At 39.6% G+C, this 19,619-nt stretch overlaps 2 protein-coding genes across 2 annotated transcripts; both read right to left on the bottom strand.

The window, feature by feature from the left end:
* Positions 1 to 196: 196 nt before the first annotated feature.
* On the bottom strand, positions 197 to 9,809 carry LOC145897393 (palmitoyltransferase ZDHHC17-like). Its single transcript, XM_082985661.1, has 13 exons — positions 9,653 to 9,809; positions 9,372 to 9,521; positions 6,938 to 7,057; positions 6,493 to 6,660; positions 5,892 to 6,054; positions 5,012 to 5,143; positions 4,579 to 4,718; positions 4,049 to 4,277; positions 3,680 to 3,742; positions 3,438 to 3,615; positions 2,546 to 2,700; positions 2,076 to 2,176; positions 197 to 1,810 (listed from the first exon to the last, which is right to left on the bottom strand). Exons 1-13 carry the CDS (start codon positions 9,676 to 9,678, stop codon positions 1,663 to 1,665), a joined length of 1,773 nt encoding a protein of 590 aa, XP_082841787.1. The 5' UTR covers positions 9,679 to 9,809; the 3' UTR covers positions 197 to 1,662.
* A 949-nt stretch (positions 9,810 to 10,758) lies between these two features.
* LOC145898922 (uncharacterized) lies at positions 10,759 to 12,121 on the bottom strand. The gene has a single exon (XM_082987591.1). The coding sequence runs from the start codon at positions 12,064 to 12,066 to the stop codon at positions 11,170 to 11,172; it is 897 nt and encodes a 298-aa protein (XP_082843717.1). The 5' UTR covers positions 12,067 to 12,121; the 3' UTR covers positions 10,759 to 11,169.
* Between the last annotated feature and the right edge of the window lie 7,498 nt (positions 12,122 to 19,619).

Here is a 19,619-nt window from a genome sequence, read left to right as displayed (position 1 = left end):
CCAACCCAAGTGTAGTCAGACAATTGGGAGAAAAAAATGTGCCGGTACGAGAACGTTTTGGAGATCGTTGTTGGAACCCAGCCTTTTTTGCTATTCATGGGCCCCAGTGCCACGCACCGACTGCACCCCCTTTCTTGGGCCTGGCTGGTTCGTCGTCAAGGTTGTACTAAACATGTTGCAGTAGTTTTCATGATTCGGTTAGGTTTATTTGGTCGAGCATGCGACATGGATCACGTACAACATATACTAAGAAGAAACGTACACCCGAGTGACAGCGGTTCCATATAAAACACCACACAACCGACGAAGGTGGGGATGGTGTTCAAACTTTTAAGGCTTGGGCCAAACTTATGTCAAGACGGTAAAGAGTTTTTTGGCAAGTTAAACTTCATAGTTAAGGTTTGTTTGGTAACATACACAATAACTTGCTTTTTAACATTTTGATACAGCAAAAAGGGTTTACTATCCCATGTGTACACACTATGTACTATGAAACGTCCAATTAATGCAAGTAGGTCTACACAGTACGTTCCATAGCGCAAGGGGTTGCCAGCACAAAAATTTGCAGAAGCCGGATAATAAAAGGTGGCCAGACTCACGCGAAAAAGGATCGCTAACGACAGCATTAACAGTGCAATAGATTGACTCCTTACAGTTAACAACGGAATAATTTCGGTTGCCACGTTATTCGACAGAAGTTTTTTGCAAAACGATATGAAAAAGTCTCGTTACCATTGCAAACAGAAACTGCATAAAAACCAGCATTTCACTATATCTACGTAAATTGGACGGTCGATTGCAAGGCCAAGCTCTAATTGAATACGATAGCTTTGACACGCACAAAGGACTGAATTTCGAACTGTGATTGAATTTGCCCGCCAGACGTTATCCTCATCAAATCAATCAAACACACGGCGAACAGTGTTGTCATAATCAACTATACACACATATGTAAACGATTAAAATGTTTCTACGCTAAGCATTGCGGAAAAATAAAAATGCAAGGTTTTACTTTTGTTCGCCGACAGACATTTGCGCCTTGCTGTTAGTTGACACAGAATACGATTGGGAACGTAGTTTATCACGATTCATTTTTCGCTTTTCAAGCAGCTCATCTCACAACGACGAAAATTGGAAGTTTGAGCAACTCATGTTGCACTGGGACCAAAAACAATTTAGAATTGAAAATGCGTTCATACGAATGCAAACAACATTATGTAATATTCTCCATGGAAGCATTCGGTTTGGCCAGTTCACAAAGTTGACAATATATTCAGACGGTCGCTCATAATCATTACATCAGGGAAAACGTGTTGGTGCAAAGTTGACGACGTTTAAGGATAGGAACAACTCATAAGGTTAGTAAATGAGTCGTACCCCAAGGCCTGAAAACAGTGTTTCACTTTGTAAATATTATATGTGAGAAAATAATCATCGCACTTGAACTTTTCGATGATGAGACGTTAAAATTTTGATTCAAAACAAGTGTAGGCGAACCGAATATACCCGATCAACAAAACGGGTTCGAATCTTCGGAACCGGTACCTACGTCGGTTACAATATAACGTTAGTATGAAAGAATGTAAATCAAACAGGCTACAATTCTAAACAAAAACACATGTCCAACGACATATGACGTCACAGATTCATCACGCAGTGACGTCACACGTTCTCGTGGACTTTGTGCACTGTGACGTTGGGAAATTCCTTTCCAAATTCGAGCCGCGTCCTCCAGTCGATATTTAGTGGTCGAAAGAGGCCGAAGCAGGTGCATTGAAAAAAATCGGCCAGGTTGTTCAGGAAACCGCGACTGTAGGGAAACGTACATTAGTTACAGTTATCATCTTCGGCATGCAAAAGCAATGCATGCAACATATTTATTAAGAGCAGGGTGGCGAGCAGGGTGGCAAGCAGTGTTTAGGTCACCAACATCAAATTCACTTTTGTTTGGTTTAAAGTTATATTTGTTGTTGTCGAAAAGGAGTTTAGGGGACAAAAATAGTCTAATTTTTAGTGCATTAAAGCATCTATAAAAAGACACAACTACATAACAATTCAGACATCATTCAACTTACTCGAATGGGCTTTTCTCCAAGTGTCCGTGTTGTGAGGTGTGGAAGTGTCGGTACCTCCCAGCATTCATCCGTTCATTGGTCGTCACACCTAACCACGCGATCTACGTACACAGCACAAATAAGTTGTTTCTATAAACTCAAGCTCATCTTCGTAACACATACATTCGGCAACAAATATATTAGTATAATTTAGTGCCCAGTTTTTGCGACAGGTGACAATTCCAAGGAATTTTAACGAAAATTATTGGTATGTTGCTTAAAATCAAACATGTTTTGAATCACGTTGCGGCAGTAACGTGCACTTGTTCCGCATTTTTCGTAATAACAAACTATTTTTGTTTGCACTGCAATTTTAATGTCCATAACATAACGTTGTTATATATAAGGAATATCACAAGTTCAATCACTTCCATTTCTGCCCATGCTGTCTCGCTCGTTGGTAAAAAACACTGCTTCTAAGTCGTGCATACCTGGTACATCTGGCACGTGAGAAGCACACAGACCCACAGCAAGTGAAATAATAAATTGGCGAAGATCCAACAAACCCATGGCGAACAACGAATGACGAACCACATTCGGTCGACACCTGTCAACTCCTCGCTAGACGGGCAGCCGTGTTCCCAATCTACAAGACAAGGAATTGTTGTAGTTGTTGAGTGTTACAATGAGAGTAGAATACCAAATTTAAGGTTTAGCCAATGGTCAAAAAACACATGTATTATATTATAGACGTTCGTGGAAAGTTTTGCATTTCAACGAATGTTGCGCTTGTTTGTGATTGATAGATTTGTAAATTACACAGTGACAAGTCCAATCTATTCGAGTTTATTTTTGCGAAAAGGGGCAACTACGCGGATGAACAATATACAAGGAAATAAAATGGCCTGGGCACCGATAAAACCATAAAGGTATCGAGTCAGGCGCCCATGTAAAGGTGATTTCCTCACGGAGAATCACCGTCTGTCTGCCGTGGGATCGCAGCCAGTCGAGGTGAAGGGTTGCGACAGGTTGAATGCGATCACCCGTGCTGACCAAAGCAAAACCCATCGAGACGAAACGCCAACACGGTTCTCAGTATGAATTAAAATATTTTTGGCAGCCATAAGAAAAGCCACTGCGGCAGAAATACACTTCGGGGAGTAGGCGACGTGCATATGGAGAGTACTTCCGCCTATCTGTCTAATTACTGCTAAGCCCTTGGAATGCTGCGCTATACAGCGCTTCAAAATCCCCTCTGATTATTGCATCACAAACCGTATCTTTAAGCACGCTTGCATTAAATCTAATGCTTAATTGCTATTCATTGTCATTGCTATGCAGGGCGGACTTAAATAAAAAAAAATCAACCAAAAGAGTACTTACAGAAAAAAGCAGCATACACGTTCCACAAGAGCATACCCAGCAGAAAACAAAGGTAGCCGATGAAATAAACGTGGTTTCCGTCGCCCACTGCGTTGAAGACCCACGGGCAGTAATGATCAAACTTGGCAATGCATTTATTCGTCACAGCGCAATGTTTCGATCTTAGTGGCTTTGCAATCTGCGTACATCGGTTGTGTTTTGAAATGGGAAACACTTTTTTAGGATTTGGGTCGTTTGCTTACCATGCAAGTGCTGCAGATATTCTCCATTTTGAGTCCCTCGGTTTCTGCCAGATGCACAATCATCTGAAAAAAATCGTCATTTCGTTAAGGCGGATAACCTGGTAACATATTTTCTGCAGGGAGCGTTGGTTTTAAAAAAAATTTGCATTGGTTGATTCAAAGCGTTTATGGCATATTAGTGGAAAGTTGGAATACATAATTGATGAGCTCCTTGACAGTAACATTTTTCCTGGCCAAAGAAAACTCAAAACCATTCTAATTTGCTTTGTCCTGGTGAACTTGGGGTAAAAAATGTCCACATTTCCAAAACCTTAACTTCTACAACTTTTTGTTTGTGACAAAACAACTAAAAATAAACAAAAGACCAACCCTTTTCTTTTGATCTTCCTGTACTGCAATAATCCCTGGGTCAGCCTTGAGTGCTTTGTAGAAGAAGTACCACATAGCTGGAGTGCAGGTGAGGAAGAAGAGTTTGCCCATGAGAGAATATACATAGGGCCAGAAATAGTAGAATGAGGTGACGTACACCCAGAACTTGGTGGCCAGAGATATTGCAAGCGGTAACACATGAGATATTTCGTTGTGCGTAATGGCAACCCTGCAAAATCACAAAAAGTGGAGTTACTTTTTTGATAAACTTTGTGTTTGCTCATTTGTAAACAGAGAACAGTTTCGTTAACAAAAATTGTAAACTTTGAAACAAGGTCATTGTTGCTTGGAAACGTCACTTTTCCATTGTTGCTTTGGAACCTATATTTTTAACAGCAAGGTGCTATTGACACAGTTGAGCCAAACAATGGCAAAAATCAATACTGCAGACCATTTCCATTGTATGAGAAGGAAACTTCTATCTTACATTTTATTCCAAACACATTGAAAATGCATCTAACTTGACCTACATTGAAACCCCGTATACGACAAGGTAGCAGATGATGAACAAGGCTGCTTTCACCAACCACGAAGGGGTGGAAAGTTCAAAGATGAAACCAACAGCAAACATAACAAAGAAGGCAATTCCAAACATAACTCTTTCGCGAACCTGCAAAATAAAAGATACAATTACTGTTAGCTTGAGTGAAGTTGAGTAGGTTTTTTTTAGATATTTGGAAGTAGTCGATTAAACTGATCTCAAAATGTTCAATATGCACAGAACAAGATCAGTGACCTCAATTCACAATCACAGTCCTTCCATTTCTTTATGTACAATTTTTATTTTTACAAATCAAATGAATTTACCACTTGGGTTTTACCACACAAAGTTGTGCTGTTTTACGTGATTAGCATTAAATCCAAACTCCAAAACCTCAAATTAGGGATTAAGCAACAACTTACAATTTTGTCGGAAAAAGTTTGACGAAAATATGAATTGCCAGCGTCTAGCCCTCTCTCCTTGCGAATCATCTGCAGTCGGGACGATATCCACACATTTTTCTTGGCTTTGGCAATGTCAAGAGGTGATTCTCCCTGCGCATAATTAACAATAACATAATACATACTTTTTCAGCAACTGTTCTAACAACTTGCTTTGTTTATACATTATGTTGGTCCACTGTTTAGAATACTTGAAACACACAGTCTTGTAGTGCAACTATTGTTTGAGGTTGTGGAATAATGTGTGCCATTGCCTTTGGTTTGGTAGTTAATATACAAATATTACAAATAATAAGTATCTGATGCATTTCTCTTTAAAAAACATTAAATGAAAATAAAAAAGAGAAAAGTAAATCCACAACTCCCTGGAGTGAAGCTAAAGGCTGATCAATAACAATACAAGTGGGCCAAGATGTCATTAATCACAGTGTTTTGTTGACTGGTGTATCCGGCCCAACAAATTAAACACAACAATGAGAGTAAACAGTTTCACGCCATTGTTTACATTTTTCATTAACTTAAATTATCTAAAAACATTAACTTGGTTGTGACCAGCAAGATAGGTGTAAATTATGAAACTCTGCAGATTCAATAATGATCAGTGAGCTGCAAATTGTACAAAGATCATTCATGAGACTCTGCTGTAATATATTCTCAGTAAAAAACTTGAAAAAACAAGAAATTACTTTGATTAATACAAAGTAAATGGAAATATTTTCATACATAATTTTGGGCAAACAAACATATTGTCAAATTTTCTTAACCATTTAAGTCATAACTCAAACAGTCTTAAATGCATACCATATACAACCATTCATAAAAACATCTACCCACGACCCACCCTTTTGTTTTTGGCGTCAAGGTCTGCTCCAGCCTGTATTAATAACATGATAACATTTGTGTTTTGTGCAAGACAAGCCCAGTGCAGTGGGGTATTGTGTTGTGTCAGATCCTTCATGTTCACTCCCGCATACAGAGACAAAAGAGTCCTTGTCGGATCCACCCTAAAGTATAAATGTAAAATATGAGGCTTGCAACAAAAAAAATACCCTTTAGGTTGGAGTTTTAGTAAACACAAATTCAGATTAAACAAATTGAAATAACAGAAATCTAATAATTGATCTGTGATAGTGGATGCAAATTATTATTGTTTTAATAGTTAAATTTTTTGTTATAAATAATATTTAAACAGGCACTTTTTCCAATAAATATTATTGAAAAAGAAATTGATTCAACATAGTTTCCAGGAACATACTGAAAGTCGGGTGTGAATAATGTTACAACTTGTGAATTATTTAGGAGGAAAAGAGCTTTGTTTAGACGTGTTCATGTTGTTTAGGTACCAACTGCACAATAAGTTGTAAAACAAATTTGAGAAAATCAAACCTAGCTTAAATAAGAATCACCCTTCACATGCATAAAAAATACACAAAGAAACTTACCCATATGTTCGCCACGTAGCCCACATTAAAGGTGTTTTGCCATTGGCATCATAAAGATCAGCATCAGTGCCTTTCGCAACCAGGTACGACACTATGGGGGTATGTCCACACTGAACAGCAACATGTATTGCAGCACAACCTTCAGCATCTCTTACTCCAGGATCAGCCCTATCAACAACAAAAACGTTGCTACTCAGTAATAGATATTAAAGTTTCCTATTTATTTTTTGTTAATGCATGTGCTTTGAAGACCAGGTGCACTTATAATGTGAATCTTTGCAATGGTAAATTTAGACCTTTTCAAACTACCAAGTATTTAACACTATATACATATTTTACTTCAACCAAAGTTAAGCAAAGGATTTGGGCATTTCACACATATCAATTCAGTTCTCAAATTTATGGCAGCTTTTGTAAAACGATCAGTCACCTAAATCCAACATACCCTGATTTGATAAGCAATACAACCATAGGTAAATGTCCTTCTCTGATAGCCCAGTGCAGTGGAGTGGCCAATAAATCCCCTCCAAGAACATCAATCAAGGCACCCATAGAAATGAAATATCTGAAAAACAAGACACAATAAGACCTTACAGGTCGAAACAGTGCGTGTACACACCCTGTCTGCAGCTCTCCAATATTATGGCGTTTTTGCACATATAAGACAGAATACATTCACAAAATTTTATGACAGAAGGTTCATAACTGTGTTACTTTGTTGTTCAATCTCTAGCCAGTCTAAAACAGCTACAAATTTTTAGGATGGCAATATGAACACAAAGCCCTAGCTTTTTGGCAACAGGATCAGTCTGGATGCGAATATATATCTCACCCTTTAGTTCCTTAGCTACAGTATTATACACACAATAATAAAATGATTTAACTCTTTCCACTCCGAGCGTCTATATATAGACGATTTCGCGCATGCCGTAGAATCCAAGCGTCTATATATAGACGGTAAATGAAATTGTCATTGCGTCGCAATCGTAAGCTTTGGCCGCGCAAAAATACATTCATTTGAATGTACTAGGATGGAAAAACAGTTCCTTGCGTCAACAAAAGTCTACAATAATGTTTTGATGAATTTTGGTGAACATATATAACGCAAATTTTTTTGCAAATTTTGGGTGTTTTTTTGCACTGTTTTCATATATTTTGGTTGTAATACGACCAGCAACGCGCTGTAACAGTGAAAATAGGATCGGTACTGTAAGTACAGAGATCGCTTGAACCCTCGGCATAAAAATTACGAGCGTGTTGAATGTCCACTGTGACGTCATAAAGCCTGCAAAGCAAATGCAAGATAATGGTTCTTGTGGTAGAAAAGGAATGAGTCGGCTAGATATTATTTTCCTGTAATTAATCAGCTTGTACATGAATCAAGAAAAACCTTGTACTGTGCAAAAACAGAAAGCAGTTTTGGCAAAACAGGTCCAAAATTCATTTGGAGGTAAAGTATGGCAAGTGGGGGGCATTTCTGAGACCAAACGACAAGAAAATGTTGTTACATGAATTGGTCCCAGTTGTAGTATCAGACCCAAATACCTTTTTTTGCATTACAATAAACATGGATATCACAAAGAAACCTTCATAACCACAACACATTTGAAAATGCAATCCAATTTCTCCATTCAAAGAAAGGTTTCGACAAGGTCAGTCGAGCAACTTCAGACAACAGCCAGAGCAGTTCAAAAGCAATTTATACAGTTGTCAAACATTCAGTGTGACATTATGTGTAAATAATTGCATGAAAAGTTTCACAACATGGTTGAATATTGTGTATAGTCTTTTTTTACTCTGTTTCTCTTCTTTCATTTCTTCATGGTTGTTTTTTGAAAAATACTAAAAAATGCATGATTTGCAAGGGTCTTTGTGGAAAAACTACACATGCTATCAGTGAAGTAAAAATTTTCCATAAAAGCACACTTGTAGTACTCCATTTGGTAAAAATTTGAACTATTTTGAATAAAAAACAAGCTTGTGAGTATTTCGAATGTATAGATGGTGAAAAGAACACATTCGAATAGTATAACAAGACATTTTTGAAAATTTGAGAAATTTTTGAACAGGTTTTGACTTATTTTTGTAAATAGATGTTTGCATAATGCATACTACAGCACTACAAAGCCTGTGTACAAAAAAATCCTCACAAGTAAGTTAGATATATACAAAGTTCAGAAAAATATTTTTTGGATTTTTCACCATATTTGAGAAAAAATGTGAAAATTCGATGGGCTGTTACATAAAAACAACTATCACTGGACAAGAATTGTAATTTTTCCCTGACCCCACATTACATTGGTGTGTTACACACCAAAAATCTAACTATTACACCTTACAATTGGGCCGTGAGTATTTCATTTGCAACCATACCCCAAAACAAGCAATTTTCACTAGTTTGGAAAAAGTTGAAAAAGGTCCTATTGGTGAAAGCCATAAAATTATCGAACTACTGTTCGCAGCAACCTGAAATTTGCCTAGATACAGCACGGGGGTTTACCCTTTCTTTTGCGATACTGGTAACCGCTTTAATTTATATATTTACGAAATGGGAAGTGTTTGAAAATTGTCATTTTTGCTCAAAAATCCCGGATTCTAGAGCCAGTTCAGCGAAAATGGTCCGGAGTGGAAAGAGTTAAAAAGCGTGTTATTTAAATAGAATCTCTAATTATGGAAGGTACAGTGATCTCAGGGCCAGCATCTGCGGTCTGTGGTTTAAATCTAAAATATTTTAATATTGGAAGTCAAAAAATTTTTAGGAGTTTTGTTATGAAAGTATGTGCCATCGACTGACTTCATAACCAGTTTACCACTGCGTTTTGTATCACATTAACAATAAGTAACATTCACTCAACAAAAGTACAGAACTTTATAGTTACCTGGCTAGCTCCACTCGATTGTTAATTGCGGCCCAATGAAGCAGCGTTATGTTGTCATTATCAGGAGTTCGTACATCATAACCACCTTCAACCAGCTCCTTGCATCTCCACAATATGCCATACTGTGTGGCTTTTACGATGTCCCAGGTACTTCAAAACCAATAAATCAGTTTTAATGTCAAAACAATTTGTTTTCCAGCACAAAGCACAGCTTTTAAATAATTATAATACTACTGAGTTTATGAACACATATTCTCTTAAGGTAAGCCACAACTACACACCTGTGATCTTCACGGTGGTCAGCCATTGTCAAAATCAAAGAGCAGGTAAATGGAAATTGTGAATAAGTGACCGCAGGTGTCTGTTTTATTTACCACAACATTTTACAGAAACTTGAAGTCGAAGATGTATTCCTTCGCATAAACTAACCGAATACACGAGTCTGCGGTTTAAGAAGCAAATGGTTTACTCACAGAATTAGCAGTTACACTACACAAACTATCTAACTGTTAACTTCTAAATTTCAACGGATCTATTATATTTTCGGATTTCTTTGCAACACCACCAACCGGTGGCAAAATTGACGTAACACGCATCAGAAAAAAATGTCCTTTTTTAGGGTATGTCAAAGAATTATAATAATTAAAGAGATTGAAAACAAGAAGGCACTTATAGCCGCAAAAAGGTAAATGATCATGCAAATTAAACATACCGACAACATACTTACGCATTTTGAAGTAATGCGTTTCATTTTTTTTAATTATCTTGCACAAATTTTACAGCATGAAGTCAGAGCTTCAGCTTGACTGTTTGGCATTGACGCATCCTTCAGTGTCATGTGAAGTTCACAAGGAGTTTTTTTTGTTTATTCTTAGAAAAGAAATTTATGCAACGCCTAAGGCGTTGGTTTATAATACATTTAACTTCATTATTCACCTGACAGATGCTGCCGCTGTCATTTTCAAACAGGCAGTCGAACCGGAACTGAACCAGTTACCGGTAAGTAGGCCTAAAATCTGCAAACAACCAAACCGGATAGTTTAAATTGGCACTAAACCTTTATTGAACTGAAACATCTTTGCCTTGCTCTCACCTGAACAGTAATGTTTTTGTAACATCAGGAAGCTGTTTAAAATTGCACAAGCAAACGGTTGACTGATTTAAGTTGAAATACGTTTTGAGTTCAAAATGAAAGAGTAAAGTGGAACAGAATCTATGCACCTTTGAATCACTCTGAGCGTTAATTTGCTTAAACCGGAACTGAATATGAACCAGTCGCGTGTAAATAATTTTACGAACCCGAATTGCCCTGGATAAAAAAAAACCCGAATCGAAACTATGACAAGCGGTTCGACTCCCTGTTTTAAAAACACCCCAATACGACAGCACTTTATTTGCAAAGTTTCGAAACACATTGAAGTTGTGAAAACACTTTATTTGCAAAGTTATGAAAGATATCAGAAAAGACAAACCAATTTACTAAAAAACATCAACTAAACGGTACTTGATACCAGACTACAACAAACCCTACAAAACAGAACATCAAAACACAATATTTGCAATACAGCCAAAGATAGAACAGAAACACAAGAGCAATATTGAAACACATGTTTTTTCATGTGTTTGACTTGCACAAAGCAAACGCTGAACAAGTATACGTATTGACTGGGCGATTTTGAAAAACCAGTAGTCGGCCTTTACAGCACTCGCATCAATAACAGAACGCATTTTAAATGATTACGCGAATTTTTAACCTAATTTGCTGGACTAGAAACACCAATCTGCAAGAGGAACATGTTTACTGGGCTGCAAGACGGCGATGTACGGCGCCATCCGTTGTTGCATGGACAGTCAAAACTCCGTACGTGGCCCCATGCCTAAATTTATAGCCGGGCACGTAGCCCATGTATTTTGGCACTACACCTTCGTGCTTATGGTATATGACGTTGTGGTTTCTGTTTAACCGAAGATCTTGCTGGAAGGACTGCGGACGATGGGCTGAAGAACCGCTTTTCGGTTTCTCATCTGCCCACGCGTACCAGTAACTGGAACCATAAAGAGTCTGAGGGTGGCCTATAGGGTGATTGGGCGTACCGTGCCGTTCAATGCGATGGTAGGGCAGAGACGACGCCCTAGAATCACAGGCACCTTCCCTGCTCAGTGGCATGCTCGGCGTGAAAGACGAAACCGTGCGAGCTCGTTGTGACCCGGCCGTAGAAGCTCGGCTCCGTGCCAGCTTCTGCCGTATGGCGTCGGCACTTCCTGCAGACATCAAAGAAAGTCTGGATAGATGCGGGCCTTTGTACGGGGATGAATGTTCTTGCTCCTGGTGCTTGCGTAGGTCCGTGGTCGGCGGCGCTGACTGCACCCTTCTAACATCCTTGCCCGAATCGACAATTTTGTCACCGACTTCTTTGGGACTTTCGACCGGTTTCTTGAGTGTCGGTAGCTGCTCGGCCGTTTTGGTGAACCCTTCGGCGGTGGTTGGCTTCATAGGACTGGTCAGGCTTCGTACTAGGGAGCGAACCATGCGCTGTTCGTGTAAGCTGGCCCTGTACGCGGGTACATGTCCGTGGTATCCATTGATTGGTGCCGGGTTGTCGCCAGCCTCGATTGGATCATTCTGGTACTTCAGCAGGTACAAGGCGTTTTGTTTTTTCAGGAACTGAGTGTAGTCAAAGTTGAGACCAGGCATGGCTGTCTAAAGGGCTGTTGTTGGTTTTCTAAACATAAAGTATTCGGTAAGACAAAAGACCTGGAACAAAAAAGTCCTTTAGAAATTGATTTGCACTGTGGTAGTTGTGTGGCAATATTATGCTGCACAAACCTCAACAAAGTTTTATGATTTAACAATAACGCTAGCGCTTTTACCGCAGTCAAAATCACCATTCAACGCTAATGGTCTTTCTGTAAGCTTTTTATATATACGTTTTTCTATCCCTGCAGATTACATGTCGTACAATAACGAAAATAGAATGATACAAACACAGCATGTTGCTAACGCTTGTACGTACATTTACTGACAAACTCTGCCCCAAGTTACGCAAAGACAACCAAAGCCATAGACAGCTGTTAGGCAGGTACTTCACTATAAACCTTGCTGGGTGTAGTCCCGTGAAACCCAGCCTAGCATGTAGCAAGTACTACCATGGTTACTTTGTTTTCGTCGCATCTCATTGAACACAGTGAAATTGTAATGCGACACTTCGGATTAAAGGAGAGTCGATGGGAGTATTTGTTTTTTCTATGTCGTCCAACCTTTGTTTATATTCTTAAACTTTACTACGCTAGAACTGTCAATGCTGACAGGTATTAGAGCATGACAAAAACGACGAAACACTTTCGCTTCTGTTTACATTTTAGGCGCAGGGTTAAACGGTATATGTGTGTTCGCTAAGGTAGTTTTCCTTTAAAGTTTTATATTTTGGCATCAATCTTACAAGTACCGAACCCCCGGATCGTGCCAATAAACAAGGTGGCATCACTATGCAAACGTAAAGGGTCGTAAACGTGCAAGATTGTTGATGTTTCGTTGTTATCTGCTAAACATTATCTGTGAGATTTTGGGTTTGTTTCCTTAGGTCCCAGTATGCCATACATTGACATTTATATTCAGAAGTAAATAATATTTCCGCAATCATAACAGAACATACAAACCTCAAATCAACCTCTTCAGTGTTGCGTTACCTGAAATTGCTGATGGACTGAAAAAAGGATTAAGTGTTAAATTGGCTGGTAAACACCTCGCATCGTATGCAAACCTGGAACTCCGTACAGTGGTTGAATCATAGCGGTTGTCTGCTTTGGATAGCTGTCCATGTAAACTCCCTGCTGCTGACGACCGCCAACCATTCTGGGCCCGATCAGTTCTCTAAACAAATTTCAAACGATGATTCAACTGATGACGAACAGCATAAAATCTTACGTAAACAGTCATACGTGATACATACACCTTACAAAGCTTTTCTGGAAATTTTTAAACATGTATTACATAATACTGTACAATACATGCCAATATGCATTATTGTCAACTATTTTTAAATTATACTGTAAATTTAAAACATAACACATGGATGTAAATGCACAGCCGAAGTAAATTTTGCTTTCGAAATAAAAACGTTCGTCGAGTTTACACCCAAGTTGTAAAAGTATGAATGTATATTTAACTCAGACATCCTTTAATTAACATAATATGCTCAGGCTGTGTGTTTTCATGTTTGAAGTTTACTGTTTTGTCAATCTGTCTTTGTCCTCAGATTCCTGATGCTTGATTGCCAATGATGTTCCGGCATGCTTCCCTTCGTGTCGTCGAAGTTCGTCACTTCGGCTGAACTTACGATCACAGCCATGTCTTCTGCAGGCGAACGGCTTTTCTCCTATAAAGAGAAACGTTGGAAATCGCAGCTTCCTTACATACATTTTAGAGTCGGATGAAAATGGTTTTGTGGAAACCATGAATAAAGTGGAAACCGTTAATCTGAAAATGTATTTTATTAACAGTTCACACCGAAAGTTAAATTAAACGACCAGTCTACAGATGTAGGCAAATAAGTGCACTGTGTTAATTCTTCCATGTAATTGCTATTTTCTGAAAAAAAAACGCATGGCGTACCAACGAACGAGCAAATATATCATCAAATTGTGGAAAAAAAAACCTGCAGGAAATACCACTGTGTTTGTTGTAATGGGTATTTCTGTGGTCAGTGCGAGCAAAGCATCGGCCGCAGATGCTGCATTCATGCGGTTTCTCTCCAGTGTGGATCTTCTGGTGCCGTTTTAACTGATCGGGTCGTCGGAAGCTCTTGTCGCAAGTATCACAGAAGTACGGCTTCTTCAGCCCTAACAGAAACGAACAACATACGTTGTTTTGATAGGTATTTATGAGTATTGAAACGGTGCTGTTTACCTCATGTTAACGCCAGCAGGGTAAGCTGTTCGTTTACTAAACGAATTCTAATTTAAAAAAAAAATTCTCAGAATCGCTATTCCGCAACGTTTATTACAGTCCAGGTTAATCGAGAAGTTTCCAAATTTTATTTGAAAAGTTTACTCCTCAATTATGCGTTTGTTCTTTCCAGTGGGATTGTTAAAAATAACGTTTTTCCAAGAAACACAGTTTTGCACAATTTTACCAACCTAAGTGATGCTTGTTCTTATGGACCCTCAACTCTTGCTCCCTCGCAAACTTTTTGTTGCATTCGTCGTAACTGCATTTGAATTTCTTTTCTTCTGAAGGCTTTTTATCCATCATTCGTCTCTGCTTTTTGCCAGCATCCACATTTCCTTTGAAGCGACAAGTGATTTGCAATAGCGATCATTTAATTGGAAAGATATACGGAATGAATAGTAGAAGCGCATGTGAAGACCAATATTATAAGCGGGCAAAGTGTACATATTTACGAGTTCGAATATTTACATGTAGAGTGTTTATGAAATACAGTAAACATGAATTTAAATAGTTGCCTGATGAAGACAAGACGTATTATTAGTAAAATCTAAGCCTTATACAGCAGAGGAATCACTGTTTGTTTGACATCGATCAAATTCACCCGTTGTACTCACGTTTGCTATAAACACCCTTCGCAGTTTTCCAAGCATCCGGATCCGAGCCTGCTTCGTTGTTAAGGGGAAAGCTTTGATGCTTGACATCGGTCATGTTGTCCAGTCGAATCGAATGCCTCGAATAAGCGTCGGCAGTGAACCATGACGGATTTTGATAAGATAACATTGGAATGGCGGTGGAATTTCCCGTTGCCGCATTCGGGCGAATCGCCGAAAAAGTAGCGGGCGTTGGGAGCCTGATGCCTTCACACCACGACCCAGCAGGAGGCGGACAAATGTTTTCGGGAATTTCCATTTTCACCGGCACCGTTGATTGACTGCACAAAATTTTTGTTTACGATCTTTTACAAAAGCTTGAATTCTGATACGAGATTTTTTATAATTTTTAACACAATTGCATTTAAAAAAACAACCAATGTAATTTGTTGATAAATAGGCATTATGCGTAGTGTGATAGTTTACGGTCATATTACGATAACGCAAATTATTTTACCTAATAATATCGCGGTCTACAATTCCCATAATCAATTTTCGTATTAACATTTTTAATAAACTCCGCACGACTACAAGCTGTTAAATATGTAGTTAATTTTTGCCAAACAATCAAGCCATTAAAAACTACGTGTTTCGCATGCACAAACATAATTACAAAAAGTATTGTTTTGTTGACAGCAATGTAAAATATTTACACTAGTTTCAAACCATTGAAAGCCGACAAAAGTTGGGGTCATTTGAAAATGCGACTCCATTGCAATGTTGCCATTTTTCGCTGCTGTCTGTTCAACAATTGCTAGCTGAAAATTTGCACTTTGTCACCAAATGTTTACAAAAACTTGATATTCTTCATATTGCCAACTTGGACAACTAGAATTTTTTCACCTTTTTCCATTATAAAACAATAAAATTAGAGAAATATTTACTAAAATTACAAATTAGTTTGGTGTTAGAACTACCAAATGCTACAAAAAATTAAGTGGGAAATTCATTCTCATGAGAGTGAGAAAGTATTCGTTCGTGAAGATTGGCACGTATTGTGTTAGACAATTCGTCTTTTGACTAAAAAACTATCAAAACTGAAAAATGCCGTTGGACAAAGTAACAAAATTATTAGAACTAAAGTTAGAGTTAGCCAGTTTTTTTTTGTTTTGGCTTAGAAATAGAGGTGCTGGTAAATTCTCTCTAACTCGCTTTGGTCAACAAGTACAAAAAAGCATCAAGTTGTCCAAATCCGTTACAATACTTTTGTCAAAAATCAACGAAAAATTTTAATTTTGAACATCGCTGTAGCGGTGAATAAAAATACCCGGCTTGAATGTTTCATGCGTCATTTACCTCTGATTGATTTCCAGGCTCTCTTTCCAATTTCTGTTCCCCGACATCATGATGTTGGCTCCGAGTTTGTGAGCAGTCGAAATGCGGCATTGATCCATCCTGCGGATTTTCTCCAGCTGCGAATAAAATTGCTTGAACGACCATCAGCATGCCCTCGAAACAATAACCCAGAGGAACAAAGTTTAATTTTGGCTAAACTTCACACCAAAGGGTATTTAAATCGTCACATTGACAGCGCATGTCACTACAAAATGGCTGCCTCGCATTATGACGCCATATTACGATAAATCGCCCGCAGCTGCGTTACAATTTTTAGTCGTTGTTTTCCGTAATTTTGTCCACAAGCAGATGTGGGTTGCGCAATAAAAATATTTAGTGAGGTTTTATGGGATTTTAGCTGGTGCTAAGTAGTTCATTGGAAGATTCACACTTCAACAAATAAGTGGCCTTTGAAGCCGAAAAAAGTAGCCTTTGCAGGACGACATGTTGTACTTTTTTTTGGTGTGTTAGGTGTCTTCGAAGATTTTAATTGCATCTAGGCTATAAATCAATTACAACAAAACTTTACAGTCACGAGTCAAAAACCAAAACAGTTGTTGGAGCGATATGTATTCATTTAATAAGTAAACTTTTGCAGTTTATGACTACGCTTAGTTTAAATATTCGCCTTTGTGCAAAAAACACTCACCTGATGAATCACAAGGCGAATTCTGGGTGTGCAAGTCATTATTATGAGCTGTGACATTCTGAATGGAGCTCGGATCGTTTGTCTTGTCGTCCGGGGATCTTTCGACTGTCCCACCACCGCTGTGCCAAGGCCGGTGGTCGCCGACTTGCCTGGCAGGGAAGCTGTAGCTTGTGCTGGGCAGGTGCAGTTCCCGAGCCTGGTCGCCGGCTTGTTGGCTCCCATGGGTCTGGTAGAAAGGTGCCCCTATCCCTTGCGGATGACAGCTCAAAGTCGGAGAAATGCAATTGGCCGGTAGTATGGGCAAGTTGGCGGAAGGACATTGAAACTCGCAGTCGGTAATTGTTCGGATCCGAAACTTTATAGGCTGGCCCTGATTGTTCATATCGTTGCCCCCATAACTGTGGTAAAGGCCATCGTCGCAAGTTCTGTAGCCATGAGTACTTAACATGTTCATGCTGTCTAGTTCGCTGACACAGACCTGCTGCGGACCGGGCATCTCGTCTCCTATCTTACACAAGGCCTGGCTTTTCGCGATAGAATCGGGGCTGTTTATTTCTACAAGATCACAAGACCCTTGATTCTGTGGAGACCACTGGCTTGTTTGTTCGGCTTCGTACTTGGAGCCGACGTTAGGGTTTACAGCCAGGCTCTGGCTTGGCAAAACGTTGCTAGCGCTGCCACAGTCGTTTCCAAAGTAAGTAATTGGGTTATTCGCAGGGATGTAGTTGTAAACTGGCGACAATGCTGCGGTCTGGCACTGATAGTTAGTTTGATAGCTGGGAAGACTGCCTGCACCTTGGTTTGAAACACCCGAAACAGTTGAATGTACGTCTGCCAGTTGAACAGAACTCCTGTGCGCTTGAACTGCCTCGGTGCCTGTCCACCAGGAGTAGTGCTGTCCATCTAAACAAGAAGTCGCTTCTTCTTCGACGTCGTGGCAAGTGCCTATGGGGGTGCAAGGCCAGCATGCAGCATATTCGGCCTGTTTCGTTGCAGACGGCAGCGGGGCGTGCCTCTCACGTTGCAAGTTCCTGGTATTTGTGTTGGCAACGATTTGCATCTTGGGACTCCTACAATCTACCAACTCTGGACACTCCTTATGTTGCTGCTGCTGGAATCCAGCTTGTACGCAATCTCCTGCTGTGGTGAAGCTCCCGACCTCGTCTGGAGGGGGGTCATCATCGTTCGCGAACATCTCCACAATCAGTCTGGCGCCCAGTGCACAGGAGTACGGACTTTTGCTTAAATCTATTCCTTTAGCTGGATGTGGCCTACCTAGGCCTCCTGCCAATGTAACAGGTCTCCCACTTTGCCGTTTTATCTAGAAACGGTTCGCACAAGGTCACAGACTCCCCGACTTCTCCTACGAAATGAAGTTGCCTGTTTTCCTTTACATACACCCGCACCACCTCCCGATGAAAATCGCCCGCCTGCGCGTACACCACCGCAGAATTCAATTTTCCCGTAGAAGCTAACGAATCTAGCTCTTTCGTTGGCGAGCTTGTATAGCATCTAAACCGTGTGCGAAGCCTCGTAAACACGAAACGAGACAGACAAACTCCCACTGTTGGCGCACCAACAGCAATCCATATCAGAGTTATGGCCGTTTTTCAATCTCCCAAGGATGGGAGGCAAAGTTGTGCGGGCGGTCTGCGTTGGTGAGAGTCTTGGAGTCGAGATAAATATGGTTGGTTGCGTCTCCTTCGTTTCCGCTTACGGTCTGACTTTCGCGCCCGTTCAAAATTAGTGAAAACTTATGGTTTGCATGACACAAGCGAAAAACTGCGTCGAATAATTGTTAGCCATATTACCTCGCTCACGAGCCAATTAACAAGAACATCCAACCGAAAGTACAAACAAAACGTTGTACGCTAAAGTCTGGGAAAAATTTGTTGGCCTAATTCCCTTACGTTAACCGTTATTCAGGCCAGGGAAATTTCAAACACTGAAATATTGTACGTAGCCTGCTAGATTTTTATTTTTGTATAACAAGTCAATATCAGTGTAAATCTACTATGCAAAATAAACAAATAATTTTTCCTTTTTACCCAGCACAAAATTCATTCACTGCGTACACCCAGTGTAAAACACTAATATCTATAGGTCATATTTGGCTGCTATACAACTATAAGATCACGTTTGTTGTTAACATTTGGTATAGTCCACAAAACTATATTTTGAAAACATACCATGGATTATCCCACAGTTTTGAAACTTATGACTGAAAACCTCACGTTTAGGCCATACTGTTTCCGATTGAGGTATATATCAATTTACAGGGTCGGCAAAAATATTTGAACAACGACATGCACGTTTAAACAATCAAACAGTGTTTACGCATTGACCCAACATTTTTACAACTTAGTATCGCTGAAATGAAACTCCCCATCACGAATCTCCTCTTCGCCCGCTTCAGCTTCCAGTCTTGAAACGTATTTTGCCATAGGAGCGCGCCACCGCGTGGTGAAGATGTCAAAGGTTATTTTCCCTTTAGTGTCGCCTTTTGATGGACCTCCATTTGGCGGCTGCTCGGTATCATCGACCGACAGTGGAACAACTTTGTTGCTCATCTTGAGCCAATTTACGCGGACGTCGCCGTCGCTGGCCCGCTCCAATCTACATCGCAGAGACGAATTGAATGACACTTTTTTGCACGTGGTACCAAG

Source organism: Ascidia mentula, chromosome 4 (assembly GCF_947561715.1).
Source record: "Ascidia mentula chromosome 4, kaAscMent1.1, whole genome shotgun sequence".
NCBI lineage: Eukaryota > Metazoa > Chordata > Ascidiacea > Phlebobranchia > Ascidiidae > Ascidia > Ascidia mentula.
Note: the sequence above shows the minus strand (reverse complement) of the source record. Positions and strands in the feature narration are given on the sequence as shown.